Source organism: Alosa sapidissima, chromosome 13 (genome assembly GCF_018492685.1).
Source record: "Alosa sapidissima isolate fAloSap1 chromosome 13, fAloSap1.pri, whole genome shotgun sequence".
Taxonomy (NCBI): domain Eukaryota; kingdom Metazoa; phylum Chordata; class Actinopteri; order Clupeiformes; family Clupeidae; genus Alosa; species Alosa sapidissima.
Genome location: NC_055969.1, coordinates 8,575,546 through 8,590,545, shown reverse-complemented (window position 1 = coordinate 8,590,545; position 15,000 = coordinate 8,575,546). Strand labels below are relative to the sequence as shown.

The window sequence follows — 15,000 nt, the reverse complement described above, 5'->3', positions numbered from 1 at the left end:
GTCTGGTCTCACCTCCTGTTCCTCACCACCCATTCAGCGGCGTCCAGGCCGCAGTGGTCAAATTGCTGATTGCACTCTTTTATAAAAAAATACAGCACACTCATATTCACTCACACACACACACACACACACACACACACACACACACACACACACAGTCACACTCGTGCATTCATCTGCAGGCACAGAAGAAAAAAGCCATCCTTTCACGTTTCTCTTCCCCCAGCGGCCTTCCGTTCTAATTTCCATCCTCCGCTGCAAAGTCACAATTATCGGGGGGGGGGGGTGCAGTGGAAGAGCCCCCCCAAACCCTCATCTTAACGTCAGAGACGAGAGCAAATGAGCGAGCGTCCCCCCGAACCAAGAATGCAGACCTGCAGTCGTTCGGTCTGCAGCCCCGAACCGCTAATCCACTCCCCTGTCCGACGGCAGAGCCGCAGGGCTCACTGGAGCGCCGCTGCAAATTGAAGGCTTCAGTCGCACTGCGCCAGATGGTGGTGTGTCAGGTTCTACATGGCTGAAAACAGTTCACTGTAGTCATTTATTCAGAAGGGGGGTGGGGTGGATGAATGTTAGCAAACGTAGCGAAAGAGAGGAAGGGGGGAAGGTTGAAGGTTGAATGAATGCCTTCTATGATTCAAACCGGTACTTGTGTACTTGAGTTTTTAGATCTTCATTACCGTAATTTCCCAACTATTAGCCACGGTTTATCCACTGATTTTGCTAAATTTCTTCAGCTATGAGGTTACTGTAATACACGGGAGCAGTTAATATGGTATTGTCAGGTGTATGGTCAGTGTATGGTATTTAACTTGCATGCATATGCTGTCCTGCGGTTTATACACAATGCGACTAATACAAAGGAAATCACTGTAGCTGTTTTAAATTGAAAGTGAGAAGAGGGAGTTTACATACAGTATGTTAGACCAGCACTGGTTAAGTGTGTGTGAGATACTGTCTGTTTATTCTAGTTACAGGCCAGTATTCAGCACACTGTACACTAGCACAGCTGTCTCTATTAGCACTGTGCCAGGGTTAGATGAGATGCTATGCACCTGCGAGTGTTGCTGTCAGTTGCTGGGCTATTGACAGTGCTGCCTGAGTTATACTTGAGAACTTGAGAAACAAGTCTCTCTCAGTCTGCAAAATGAATACACAAAAAATAACATTAGAAATCTGAGCACATCGATCCTGCAAAGGGCTCACTTTAAGCATTGTGACAGAAAGGGCTTGTTCAGGTGCGTCCTGTGAGATTGTGTGTGTGTGTGTGTGTGGTTTATCTCTGCTGGACAGGCATGGCGGGAGAATCTGGGTCAGAGAGAAGCACATTGTTCAGTGGCGAGACAGTGGGTGTGGGCGCCGCGTTACATAATGATGTCATTTGAAATAGTGTGCCTCGGTGTGTAAAGATGTCCATCTAGATTTGTCTGCTTACATGTCTTTCTGTTTGTGGATTTCTATTTTGGAGAGAGTGGTTCAATCAAGCCATTACAAACCTATCACTAGCCGAATTGCTTCACATATTACAATGCTGCATAAACAGTACAAATTTATAGGTATTCTCAAGTGTGTAGTGTAGTTTGTAATCTGTGGTGTGTTGTGATGATAGTGGTGTGGTGTGTGTGTGTGTGTGTGTGTGTGTGGTGAGTGAGGCATGCCGAGCCAGCAAGTGGGCGATAGACAAAGTGAAGGTCTCTCCAGCGGCCCCAGGCTGGACTGTGAGTCAAACAGAGCTTGGCGGTCTCCCTTCAGTCTCTCCCCTCAGCTCGTTCTGGACGCGGTTGTCTCTCCCGCTGCCGCTCCGCTACGAAGCTCCCTCCGTCTAATTCACTCCCTCGCCGTGATTGCATTTGCTTGCATCACTGCAGCCAGCTAGTCTGGCTTCCTTCATAATAAAAGTCCCTGTCAAAGAACAAACAAATTGTTAAAGTAGTTTGGTCTAATAAACTGGCCACTTGACCGCAGTATAAGTACGCTGTAACACAGGTCGAAACTGTACGAGTTGTGTGTAGAATGTAAACTGACAAAACACTACCAACTGTTGTTGGAAACAAGTAGCAGGGAGACCTTCAGGAGACAGCGGCCTAAACCAAGCTGTTAGGAGAAATGAGGAGAAAAGCTTTTGCTCTTTGTCACTTTGACAATGGAGTGTCTATGGAGAATGGAGTGTGTAATGCTCCTCTGTAGCCATGAGCCGAGAGGGAAAGTGAGGGAAAGAGTGGAAAGAAGGAGAGAGAGAGAGGAGAGAGAGAGACGAGAGAGAGAGAGAGAGAGAGAGAGGGATGGGGAAGGGGAGGTGGGACGACAGGAAGAGAGGAGCCTGAGGCCTGTGGTAGGGTGTCTACTGAGGCGGTGTCTGTGTCATGTGTCTGCTGAACAGAGGAGATGTTGGCAGGAATATTTTGCTTCTTAAATGCTTCCTTGTCTCTGTCGCCATCAAAGGAGACCCTTTTCTTTTCTCTGTGAGGCCAATCACACTGATTTGATTAGAGCGCTTGTCCAGCGGGAACTATGTGGGCATGGAAAAGGAGAACGTCAAAGAGGAGTGAAAAGAGGGAAGGAGAAAAGAGGCAGAGAGAGAGAGAGAGAGAGAGAGAGAGAGAGAGAGAGAGAAGGAGAGAGAGAGAGACTGAGCTCCTTGTCCCTAAAGCAGGCCCAGAAGAAGGAGTGACGTGTGACCACAAACCATCATTTTGAAAAGTTCTCTCTTTTATTCTTGAAACCACTCAGAGAAAAAAAACACAACACACACACACACACACACACACACACACACACACACCACACATGTGTATTTTACATTACGCTCCTCCTGACCAGAATACATCCTCTCATTATCCCTATATGTGTCCTCACTGCCTCCCCTCTCTGTCTCTCGCTCTTCCTTCCTTCCTCTATCCCTTTCTTTTCTCTGTCTCTCTCTCCCCCTCCCCTTACCTTTTCTCTCCTTGCTCTTTCTGTCTTCCTCCCCAGTATCCCCTAGCTGCCCCCCCTCCCTCTCTCTCTCTCTCTCTCTCTCTCTCTCTCTCTCTCTGTCCCTCTCTCCCTCATAGCATCATCTCTGGCCCCTGGGCTAACTGCTCTGTTCCCTGAGAGAAAGAGGACAGACCTAATGGCATTAGGCTCGTCCACATGTTCATTAATCTCCAGCTGGAGCGCCCGGTTAGCTTACTGGACTCACGTGACCGTCTTTCTCTCCCTTCAGGCTGCCCCCCCCCAACCCCCCCACCCCCGGTGTCAGTCCTCCTCGCAGACAGGAAGTGAAAGATTACAAATGAGTCAGTAAAGTTAAAGTCTTGAACTACGACCACTGAGCACAAGTCGAGCTTGACTTTGCTTAGCTAGCTCTGTTAGCGGCTCGTGGTCACTATCGCTGTATGGGTGTGGGTGTTGGAGACTCAACCTTCAGGCTTTGCAGTCTTTGTGCTGCGCATGTGAGTGCATGTGAGAGCATGTGTGTGATCAGCAGATGAGCACACTTTTATCTGAATTCTATCTACACAGACACACACACACACACACACACACACACACACACACACACAAACACACACACACACACACACACACACACACATATATAGACATACACACACACAAAGAAAAAACACACAGCAAGCACACAGACATTATTTCAGCCTTGACTGTGCAGATACGATCTCAATAGAAAGTGTGAGGTTTAGCTGCGGCACACATCAAGGAGATTGCTGCCTACTTCTCCCACACGTGGGAGCAGCCGTGGCCTACTGGTTTGCACTTCGGACTTGTAACCGGAGGGTTGCCTTTTGGAACCCCGACCAGTAGGCACGGCTGAAGTGCCCTTGAGCAAGGCACCTAACCCCTCACTACTCCTTGCGCGCCGCTGTTGTTGCAGGCAGAGACCAAATTTCCCTCACGGGATCAAAAGAGTATATATACTTACAGTATACTACACGTTCAAGGAGGTTGCTGCCTACTTCTCTCACTCATTGCCACAAAGTCGTGCTCTCAAGGGCATTTCTCCATTGATGGTTGTTGTTTTGTCCTCAGAGAGTTCTTCTCTCAGGCATGCCCACTGAGAAGTGGAAAGATGATTTAGACCATTCCATTGATAGGAAATGGTCAGAAGACGCAGACGGACGGTGGTCTATGGACAAGTTAGGCGGGAGTTAGTTAGTGTTGACGAGGTGTATTGAGACTGAAAGAGACTTTTTTTGACACTGGAAGGCTTTTGTAAGACGCCAAGCTGCAGATATGAATGGAGGGCTGGGTAAACAACGGTTTCCAGATGAATAGCCAGCTTGCATTGTGTGTTTAACGGTTCATGTATGGCTTTGCTGCAGGCAGGGTGAAGTGAAATAGTTTGTAGCAAGGAGTGTGTGTCTGTGCGTGTTTTCTCAGAATGAAAGGCAATCGAGAACTTGAAATCGAGAACTGAAATACCGTTGGCAGTATCCGCCCCACCCCATGCCCAGGTGGTTTTCCATAGCATATGCATGCAGTAGACCTGCAGCCAGCTTGCCAAGCAGTTAGAAGACACCTTTCCGCAGTCCAGAGCGAAAGTTAAAATTCCTCGCCCACTGATGGACTGTCGTTTGGACACTTGCAGGTCTGAGTGGGAGGTGTTGGCTGGACAGCAGGACTTTCTAAGACAGCCGTGGTTGTGTGGCTTTCGTGTGACTTTCATTTGCTTCCAAAGTAGCAATTCTACAGTGCAGTGTGCAGTACCCGGAAAGTGTAGAGAGAGGAAATTGAATAGGTGGATCTAGTGCACTGATTGTACCCTAAGCTGAGATGGATATCTGTCTTCCTCTTTCCCGCCCTCCCCTCACTCTTTCACTTTCACACTCTCCCTCTCTTTCCCTCTGTTAGTCACTCACTTTTTCCTCCCAATATGCGCTACAGTATTTAGATTTCATTGGAAATCAGCAGATGACATTACCAAGTGTGTGTGTGTGTGTGTGTGTGTGTGTGTGTGTGTGTGTGTGTGTGTGTGTGTGTGTGTGTGTGTGTGTGTGTGTGTGTGTATGCCTGGCCTATTGACAGGAAGCTGGCCATCGAGCATGAGCACGCTCAGTTTGGGGCAACCCCATGGGTGGCGGCCTTGTCCGTGTGACCTGTCTGTGCCCTCTGATTGGTCGATGCAGGACACCTGTGGTCTCTGCGGTGGGTCCGCTCCAGAGGGTGGAATTTCAGAGCTGGCTAAAGTTACTCACTGCAACCCCCATCACTCACACACACACACACACACACACATTCACACACACACACTAAAGAGAAGAATTAGTGTGCTGTTAAAAGAAAATGGACTTGTTTTGACATGTTTTTATTTTCCCTCTCACATTGGTTTGGTGCGAGTGTAGAGGGCTGCACTCATGCATGCACTGCTGTGAAGGCCCTTTAGAAGACTTGTTCTCTTCTGTGTTAAATTGTTAAATGTGTACTGGGTTCTTTTGCATTTTAAAACACCGGCTTTAAATATTCCATAGTGGAATAGTGGAAAGACAGAGGAGAGAGTGGTATGTGTGTGTGTGTGTGTTTGTGTGTGTGTGTGTGTGTGTGTGTGTGTGTGTGTGTGTCTGTGTGTGTGCGTGTGTGTGTGTGTCTGTGTGTGTGTGTGTGTGTGTGTGTGTGTGTGTGTGTGTGTGTGTGTGTGTGTGTGTGTGTATGTATGTGTGTGTGTGTGCGTGCGTGTGTGCGTGTGCATGTGTGTATGTGTGTGGGCATGTGTGTGTGCACGTGTGTGTGTGTGTGCGTTTGAGAGAGAGGGCTGGTGATGGATGTGATTGAACCTGCGACACACAACTTCAGAGATGGCAGCCACGGGCTAGAAATTGCTGACAGCGCAGACCAAGAGAAGAAAGGAGAGCAGCAGTAGAGTGAAGGGTGCAGAGCAGGAGGGAGAGAGAGAGAGAGAGAGAGAGAGAGAGAGAGAGAGTGAGAAAGAGAGAGAGAGAGAAAGACAGAGTGAGAGAGAGTGAGAGAGAGAGAGAGAGAGAGTGAGAAAGACAGAGTGAGAGAGGAAGAGAGAGAGAGAGAAAGAGCGTGAAGGAAAGAAGTGCTAAGTGCAAAAAAGTGAAGTGTGAGGAGCTTTACAGCCACAGCTAGTCACTAAAGCAAGCCCTGATTTCCATCTCTATCTCTCTCTTCTTTTATTCTCATATTCTTTCTCTCTTTCACTCTCTTTCCTTGGCAGCAGGAAGTCAGCAGATCTGGGCTATGTGGAGGCCATCAGGGCTGTTGGGCGTCCCGGTGAGGCTCCTTGCGGGGCCCCCAGGACCTGTCTGTGGGCTCCGAGTAGCCGGCCCCGGCTGGGTAATTGTCAGCCAGCGTAATTAGATTTAATGAGAGGGGCCCTGATTGTTCACCGCGAGTGAAAGGCAAATATCAGAGCCCGCTAAGGGAGAAAGAGAGAGAGAGAGAGAGACAGAGAGAAATGGTGTAGAGAAAGAGAGAGAGTTGAAGGACAGAGTGAGAGAGGATGAGACAGAGAGGTAGAATAGAAAGACTTAGGGTTAGAAAAAATAGAGTGATAGAGAAAAAGAGAGAGAGAGGGACTAAGGGACATCGCTAATAAAAGCACATGTTCTGGCAAGGATGCGGCAATATAGAATGTGTTGTTTCTCTTAGGAGGGATAATTGGTGTGTTAGCACAAAGGGATATGAAATTGGCACCATGCACGGATGAGGATGGTTCAGTTGAACATTTTCATTCTCTATCTCTGTCAATTCAATGACTTTGTTCTTGTTAACAAAGCACTCGCTAGTCCACCCTCCGAGGACAACACAATAGATCTTTCAAGGACACCCTATGCTAGGAGTCGCAGATTGCAGGATCTTACACCTCAAGGCTTTCTCCATGTATGTGTGTCTTTGTGTGTGTGTGTGTGTGTGTGTGTGTGTGTGTCTGTGCCCTCATTCATGACCATTCCTCATGAGGATGTGCAGGTGAGTGACAGCCGTAATGTCTCGATGACCCTGGGATGTTGCCCCTGGCAAGTGCTGCTGTTATCCCCAGGGTCACTCTGGCAGAGAACAAGGCTGCTGTGCCACCCTAGAGTGATGGGTCTGCTGATGTTATGACCGGTCAGAGGTCACGCTCGGAGGTCACACACCGAAGTACCTCCCAGGGGTGGGTGGATGCTGAAGTAGTTCTTGCAGGGTCATGGTTGTTCTAACGTAGTTCGGTTAGGCAATCTTCCTTATCGGTTAAGACTAAATATTGCCATTCTGGACCATGTCTGATAAAATAAAGTACGATGCTCTACAATGATTTACAAGTATGAATGATACTCTGAGATGAATTCTATCTCTCTTTCCATCTCTCTCTTTCTCTCTCTTTCCTCTCTCTGTCCCTTACTTTTCTCCTCCTGTTACTGTGTTGTTGTCTCTCCATAATTGCTCTCCACTCCTGACCATAGAGATCAGGTTAGGTCAGCTGCGTCCTCTCAATTGAGTGCATAATATCACTCCGGAGTCAGATTGATATCATGGGGGATTTAATTACAAAAACAAACATCTCAACCACTTCCCGGTATCAAAGATGCATTTCCTTATCAGCTTCATCAATCAGCGAGCACAGTTTGTTGCTCAGATGGCACAACATGTTTATTTGCATTATGTATGGCTGGAGCTATCATGGTATCGTCATATTCACACACACGAGCAGGAACATCCACCCTCAGATTTGAGAGAGAGAGAGAGAGAGAGAGAGAGAGAAAGAGTGTGTGTTTGTGTGTGTGTGTGTGTGTGTGTGTGTGTGTGTGTGTGTGTCTGTCTGTGTGTCTGTCTGTGTGTCTCTGTGTGTGTGTACACATATGTGTGTGTGTGTGTGTGTGTGTGTCCGTGTGCGTGTTCGTGTGTGTGTGCGTACGCAGACCCTTAGCTGGTCCATTGTTTTCATTAGCACGGCTCCGTTAAGCCCACTCATCACCCGTGCCTGCCCACAGAGAGCAGGGCTTTCATTATTGCATGCTGCGCATGGGTGTGTCTCATTAACACTGTCACTTTAACCACGGAGCTGGACATTTCTGTTTCACATACACACACACACACACACACACACACACACAATTTCCCTTTCCAGACGTACAGACACTCCCTTAGAGGCTGGAGTCGTGCCGGGAGCGCCTCGTTAGCTCACCCGCACCCTAACGAGGCATCGCGGCCCCGCGCTCTCTTTGATTGGTGCTAAAGCCGTGATGTGCAGATTGTCTGCCAGGGCCCTAAGGATGACGGGCGTCCACTCTGTGGAAGTGGCGGCCGAGGCCGGGTCCCCTGCTGCGGCCGTCTAATCAAGTGGACTGTCTGTAGCTGAAGAGAGGATCAGAGGCTGCTGGGCAAAAAAGATCAAACTGCCCACTAATCATGAGGTTTAAACCGAGAGCTCTGCAATAAAGTGAGAAAGAGAGAGATGGACAGAGAGGGAGAGAGAGAGAAAGAGAGAGAGAGTGTGTGTGTATATATATGTGTGTGTGTGTGTGTGTGTGTGTGTGTGTGTGTGTGTTTGTGTGTGTGTGTGTGAAAGAGAGAGAGAGGGAGGGAGAATGTGCAAGACGCCTTAATGCCCCTTCATCCTCTACACTCAAAGGAGTACTTTCAAACACATACACACACACACACACACACACACACACACACACACATCCCAGACTGAGTGCTACCGCTGGATAGACAGGTTTTTTCCCTCATCACCGATGGTGCCACAAGACTGGCTCATGTCCCTCGGCGGTTGCAGATTTCATTTAGGAATTATACGTTTCTACAGAGGAGTTGGCTATTTTATGTTTAGTGTATGGCAGACTTTTATTACTGTATATAACAAGCTAGATGAAGGAGCCAGACGCCGGAGAGTAGCCAGATGGCCCCCTTTCCCCCCCATCCCTCTCTCTCTGTCCCTTTTTGCCTCTCTCTCTTTATCCATCCTTCCACCTTGTCCCTCATCCTGTCTTTTCTGCTACCTCTTTTCTTCTCCCTCTCTCTGCTTGGGGTCTACTATAGCAAACTACTGTATGGTTATTTGAAATTATTGCCATTTGTTGAAATTAAATATTTTATATTTTCTTATACCTAATTTATAATGTCAACGATAAATATTGTTATATCTTTATGTACCTTTAACACCATCCTTGGTTCATCTACAGTATGGATGCATTTTTGTTCATTACACAAAGCTTACAGAGAGCAGGTGACATTTGTTGGCCTTCACTTCTTAGTGGTCTTGCAGTATTGAACATTTTGGAAAGAAAAATAAGCCGTTCACACCTCTTGTGTGAATGAGGTGGTATTGGTTTTGTGCAAATTGGAAACAACATTCGGTATGTTTGTTTTGAGGAGCTTTAACCGTGTGTGTGTGTGTGTGTGTGTGTGTGTGTGTGTGTGTGTGTGTGTGTGTGTGTGTGTGTGTGTGTGTGTATGTGTGTGTGTGTGTGCGTGTGTGTGTTTGAACAGGGTGTGTGTGTGTGTGCGAGTGTGTGTTGGGGAGTGGTCGTGCTTAGTGAAGGCGTCAGCTCCTTCGTTCTCTCAGTATTAGTCATGTAACCCATCAGTACCTCTATTCAGTCCGAGTGCCACTGAGAAAGAAACACACTCCTCCCCTCCCACACACTCCTGCTGGTCAACGTCTTTTTAACCAGCCTGAATAAACTCCCCTTTCATTTATTTTACTTGTCAAGCCTGTGTTTCTCCTGGGGACACGTGGGAAGTAGCCATTAATTTGGAAAAGGAGGGGCTAGAGGCTACAAATAATAACAGTTTCATATTCAACTGGCAATACATGTACCCATCAAACCGCTAGAATAATCAATCAAAGGGCGAAAGACAAAAACATTTTTGGGGCCTTGGCCATGGTCCTTGTATGGTGGGGTTACTCTTAGCTGTTGGCCAAACACACACACACACACACACACACACACACACACACACATACACACACACAGACACACACACACACACACAGAGCTCCAGTAGTTTTGCCACTAGTTTGACATTCAGCATGTGTCACATACGCCATTGCAGTGGGTGCCAGGAAAAAATAACAGGCCCACTGACACACGTGAAAGTGAAGGTATGGTTGTGTTTTTTTTTTTTTCTTTTTTCTTTTTGATGTGTGGCTTTTTGAAAACATTTGTTTAAATTTACATCACTCCCCACACTGAAGATGGGACACGTCTGTGAGTCATAAATCAGCCAGCGTTATGTAAGCGGCATCCATCACCTCACACTTTTTTCCTCTGCCATCCCTCTGTTATGCCGAGGATATACATCATCCGCCTCTTCGTCCCTCCCCTCCCTTTCTCTCTCTCTCTTTCTCTTTCTCTCTCTCTCTCTCCCTGTCTGTCTCCTCTACCTCTCCTGATCCTTCCTTGGCATTTGCATATTTCTACAACGTAAATCAAATACCAGTTGGATGTGTGTGATTGGCAGCTTGTATCTGTTTTTTCCTTCCGCACTCTCTCTCTCTTTTTCTCTTCCTGTACTTTCATTTTCATATCCTCTTTGCCCCTCTTGTCATTCTCTCTATCCCTCTTCCTTCCTTTCTCTCTCCCTTTCTCTCTCTCTCTCTCTCCATCTCTCTCTCTCCCTCACTTTATCTCTCTCTCCCCCTTTCTCTCTCTCCATCTCTCTCTCTACCTCCATCTCTCTCTCCGTCTCTCCTGGCGTGCCCTTGGCCAGTGCCTCTGTGTCTCTGTCGGTTCATCATGGAGAACTAATTCAATAACCCTCTGTCTGTTTTAAATGTCATTTCTCTGAGCTCCTCGTCATTGGCGAGCCTTGCTGCTCCACCGTCACTGCAGCTTTATTGAACGGAGGTGGAGTTATGTGTGTGTGTGTGTGTGTGTGTGTGTGTGTGTATGTGTGGAGGTGTATTAGTGTATGTGTGTGTATGTGTGTGTGTGTGTGTGTATGTGTGGAGGTGTATTAGTGTGTGTGTGTGTGTGTGTGTGTAGAGGTGTATTAGTATGTGTGTGTGTGTGTGTGTGTGTGTGTGTGTGTGTGTGTGTGTGTGTGTGTGTGTGTGTGTCCACTCCCTAAAGGTCTCCACATGTGGGGGGATGGAGTTGAGCGGATGATTGCTGAGTCCAGACACTCATGCCGCATGAACTCACTCATTCCACACACACACACACACACACACACACACACACACACACACACACACACACACACACACACACACACACACACACACACACACACACATGAATCATTCTGAAACTCTGAGTCTTGGTGAAGCTTGACTGATTTTAAAGTAAACTTCTGCCTGGTCTCGCGGGAGCAGGATGTGACTTTGGTTCAGGACTTTCTGAACTTCTGCGAGCAGAAATTTTTGTCCTTTTCCATTTCAATCATCTCTGGTTCAATGAAATTCAGTTTATTCTTCACTTACTCCCACCCACATTAATGCTGGAGTCTCCCACGGTCATCCCCAGCTGTATATTGTCATATACTGTATGTCTGGCCAGGCGGACTGGGCCATTGGGTCTCTTCTCGGACCGTTAAAAGCAGATGTGAGAAGAAATCCATCTATTTAAATATTCAGCTGCATATCCTTTTTAATCCTTTTCAGTGTGTGTGTGTGTGCATGTTTGTGTGTGTCTTTGACTCTCTGTGTGTGTGTGTGTGTGTGTGTGTGTGTGTGTGTGTGCCTGTACATACTGTATGTATACAGTATCTGTATGTGTGTTTTGCTGTGCAACAGTACATAGTAATCCCATCCCCATAATGCACTATTCCATTATGGCACCGCTGTGAAAGGGAGCCTTTGAGTCCCATCAAAGCATTGTGTCTCCCCTGGCCTCCCGCCGTGGAAGTGACGCTATTGTAGGAGACAGAGAGCTGCAGGGCGTGTGTTCTGAGGGATCGGTGCTCGGGTTAACCCTTTCGTCCCCGGGAGGCGCTCCTCTATCGGTCCCCTGCCTTGACCCCTCTCCAAGCCCGCCGGGAGACGTGGCATTTTAGCGGGGCAGAGGTCGCCGCTGTTCACCTCACTGCTGCTCGGGATCGCACGCATAGGCAGATATACTTGCAGGACACATGTGGGTGTAGACACACACACACACACACACACACACACACACCTCTGACGCTTGGCTATTGTTTCAGTACCACTATTCCTGGAGTCCCCGTTTGTGTATGTGTGAGAGAGAATGAGTGAAAGAGAGAGTTATAGAGAGAGAGAGAGAGATAGAGAGAGAGAAAATAGATACATTGAGTAAGACAGAGGGCTCAGGGTCAGAGAGGGCAGGGGAGAGACCGGGCGGCAAATGCTAGAGGGCAGGCAGATCACACATGAGGCTCTGTTGTTAAGGACGGCACAGGCAAGAAGTCAGAGGTTGATTAAAGCAAAGGGACCTCATTCCAAGACCTCATTTGCGGAGTTGAAAGGGTACATGGGCTATATCTTGAAGGGTAGACTCGTACTACTTGGGTCTTATACACACCAATAAAAGCAATAAAATTCAAGGATATGTTTGCAATGTTTTACTCTCCTTGCAGGTAATATCTGTGTGTGTGTGTGTGTGTGTGTGTGTTTTTGGGTGTGTATATCTTTATTAACGTCTGCTCCTCCCCCTCACAGGGTTCCTGAAGCCTCAGTGCTCGCTGGCGCCCCCCCCACAGAGAGGCCGCTCCGATGGCTGCACCTGCTTCAGTGGCATGTGCCACCTCCACCAGCGACGCCTGTCCTCCGGTAAGCCATACACACTAAACACACACACACACACACACACACACACACACACACACACACATACACACGCACACACACACACCATGACCACAACCACAGCACAACCACCTCATAGTCTCACTTCTGCATTAAGCGCCTTCACTTCACAACCCTCACCTTTGATAGCCAGCCCTGACCTCAGGCGCAAAACTATAACCCTGTCCACAGCTCATACACACTGCAATTAAACCTGAAACATAATGGCGCCACAGTCTAAACACGGCACACAATCAAAACTCAACCTCAAAACAACATAACAGTGTACAGAAACTATGACACGACTGCAAGGTCAACACAATCTCATCACAATCTCACCTCTATTGGTGATGTTTCTTCACAGGCTTTAACCCTTAGACTCAAAGTGCGTCAAAAAACACACCCTTTCTTCTCTGTTACATTGCTCCGGAACTGTTCATCGCAGCGAGATGAAACCTTTATTGCATGACAGAGCAGAAGTGGGGCTTTCCAAAGAGACTACACACTTGTCTGTACGATGAAGTACGGAAATAAAAAAAAATCATGAAATTAAATCAAATTGCATCATATTTACAGTCTATACTTCTCTGCGTTCACCTGCGCACCCGTTACTCTCGTTTGAATTACTCGCGAACTCGTGATCGCATAGATATGGCACACATATCAGATGAAAGAGGGGACACAGGGCTATCCATTGGTACCATGTTTATCGATCCTTCTGGCTTATAAAAACAGACGAAGTGACTGCAAAATAATAACATCATGTACACAAACCAACGCTGCACACCCATTACTCTCGTTTTAAATACTTACAGACCCGCGATCGGATAGATATGCCACGCATGTCAGATGAAAGAGGAGACTCAGAGCTATCATTAATAGCTCCTTCTGGGTTATAAAACAGACGAAGTGACAGCAAAATAATAACTTCATATAGCTGGACTTACCCCACGTTTTTGTATGTTCTTGTGGCAAAGCATGTTTATAATACAACGCTATCATGTGTTTCTCTATGGCAAAGCATGTTCATAATCCGGTTTTGAGATCCTAGCAAATTCCTGAATGGCATCTAATTCAAGGATCACATTGCATCCCAATTTGTTCAACAAAGAAACACCTTTTTTGCCTTTACTTTGTTCATGGCAATGCAGTAAAAAGTTGAGAATCATTATGAGTACATACACCATAGGCATGCAGGCTAACAACCTCGGATCAAGTCAGGTCAGATCAGTTCGTGTCACAGATATGGAGCGCAGAAAGGTCATTTTTCATCACTAAATAAAAAATGGCATTTATTTCCGTAACTAGTACTAATACATGAAATGATCTGGATAGCCTAGACTCTGCTGAAAAAAACAATATATAATATGTGTGTGTGGCACTTACAATGACCAGAATAAATCCTTATGAATAAAGGTAGTGAAAATGCCCTAAAAACAGCTTAGGGTTCTAAGGGTTAAATGTTAAACATAAGTTCATGGCAACCTGAACACAAAACCACCTCATTTCTGAACTATTCCCTCCTGACTCATTATTTCCCCTTTGTTGTGCTGTTTATACATACAGATTTAACTGTATTTTAACCACATTATAACTGCCACGGCTAAATTAGTCCAAAGCACAACCTCAAAACACCCATGACAAAGGTCAGTTTTAGAGGCACTCTCACCCAAACTTGTCTTGTCCAAACTTGAATGACCCTATTAAACCCGGTCTCTCTGTGACATCAACAATAAATTAAGCAAATGAAGCACATTGTGGCCTAAGCACATCACCCTTACTGTAACCAGCACAGCCTCTCTACGCCCTCCATTAACCATTTGGCCCACAATGTCACCCACTGTACTGTAGTGTAGCTCTTCCCATAACCTTTTCTGTTGTGGTTACACAACACACTGAAGTATCCAGTAATCCAAGAGACTCTGTTTCATAAATCACCCTTGCCACACGCACACACATACACACACACACACACACACACACACACACACACACACACACACACACACACACACACACACACACACACACACACACACACACACAGGGATTTACCCAGCATGCTTTGGGAGTGACTGTTTCAGTATTAACTGGCAGCTCTGACAGCTCTCTTCCTCTGTGCCTGGTCAGGAACGAGCCGCTTCCAGCAGCCCAGACACAGGCTGCTCACGGGCAGATGTGGCGGCTGAGTTATGGACTCTGGATGGGTCTCATCATGTCCAACAGAGCTCCATTTCCAGTTAGCGGGACGCAACCTGTTCCCCTGGTAGCAAGTGATTGTAATGGGAGATATATGTGTGTGTATGTTTGTGTGT

General features: G+C 46.9%; 1 protein-coding gene across 2 annotated transcripts in view; it reads left to right on the top strand.

Moving 5' to 3' along the window:
- rxraa (retinoid X receptor, alpha a) overlaps positions 1–15,000 on the top strand; it is a 123,889-nt gene that overhangs the window by 20,011 nt on the left and 88,878 nt on the right. For both annotated transcript variants that reach the window (XM_042058327.1, XM_042058328.1), the window contains exon 2: positions 12,560–12,670. In XM_042058327.1, coding sequence (XP_041914261.1) covers positions 12,560–12,670 — 111 coding nt within the window. The remainder of the gene's footprint in view (positions 1–12,559; positions 12,671–15,000) is intronic.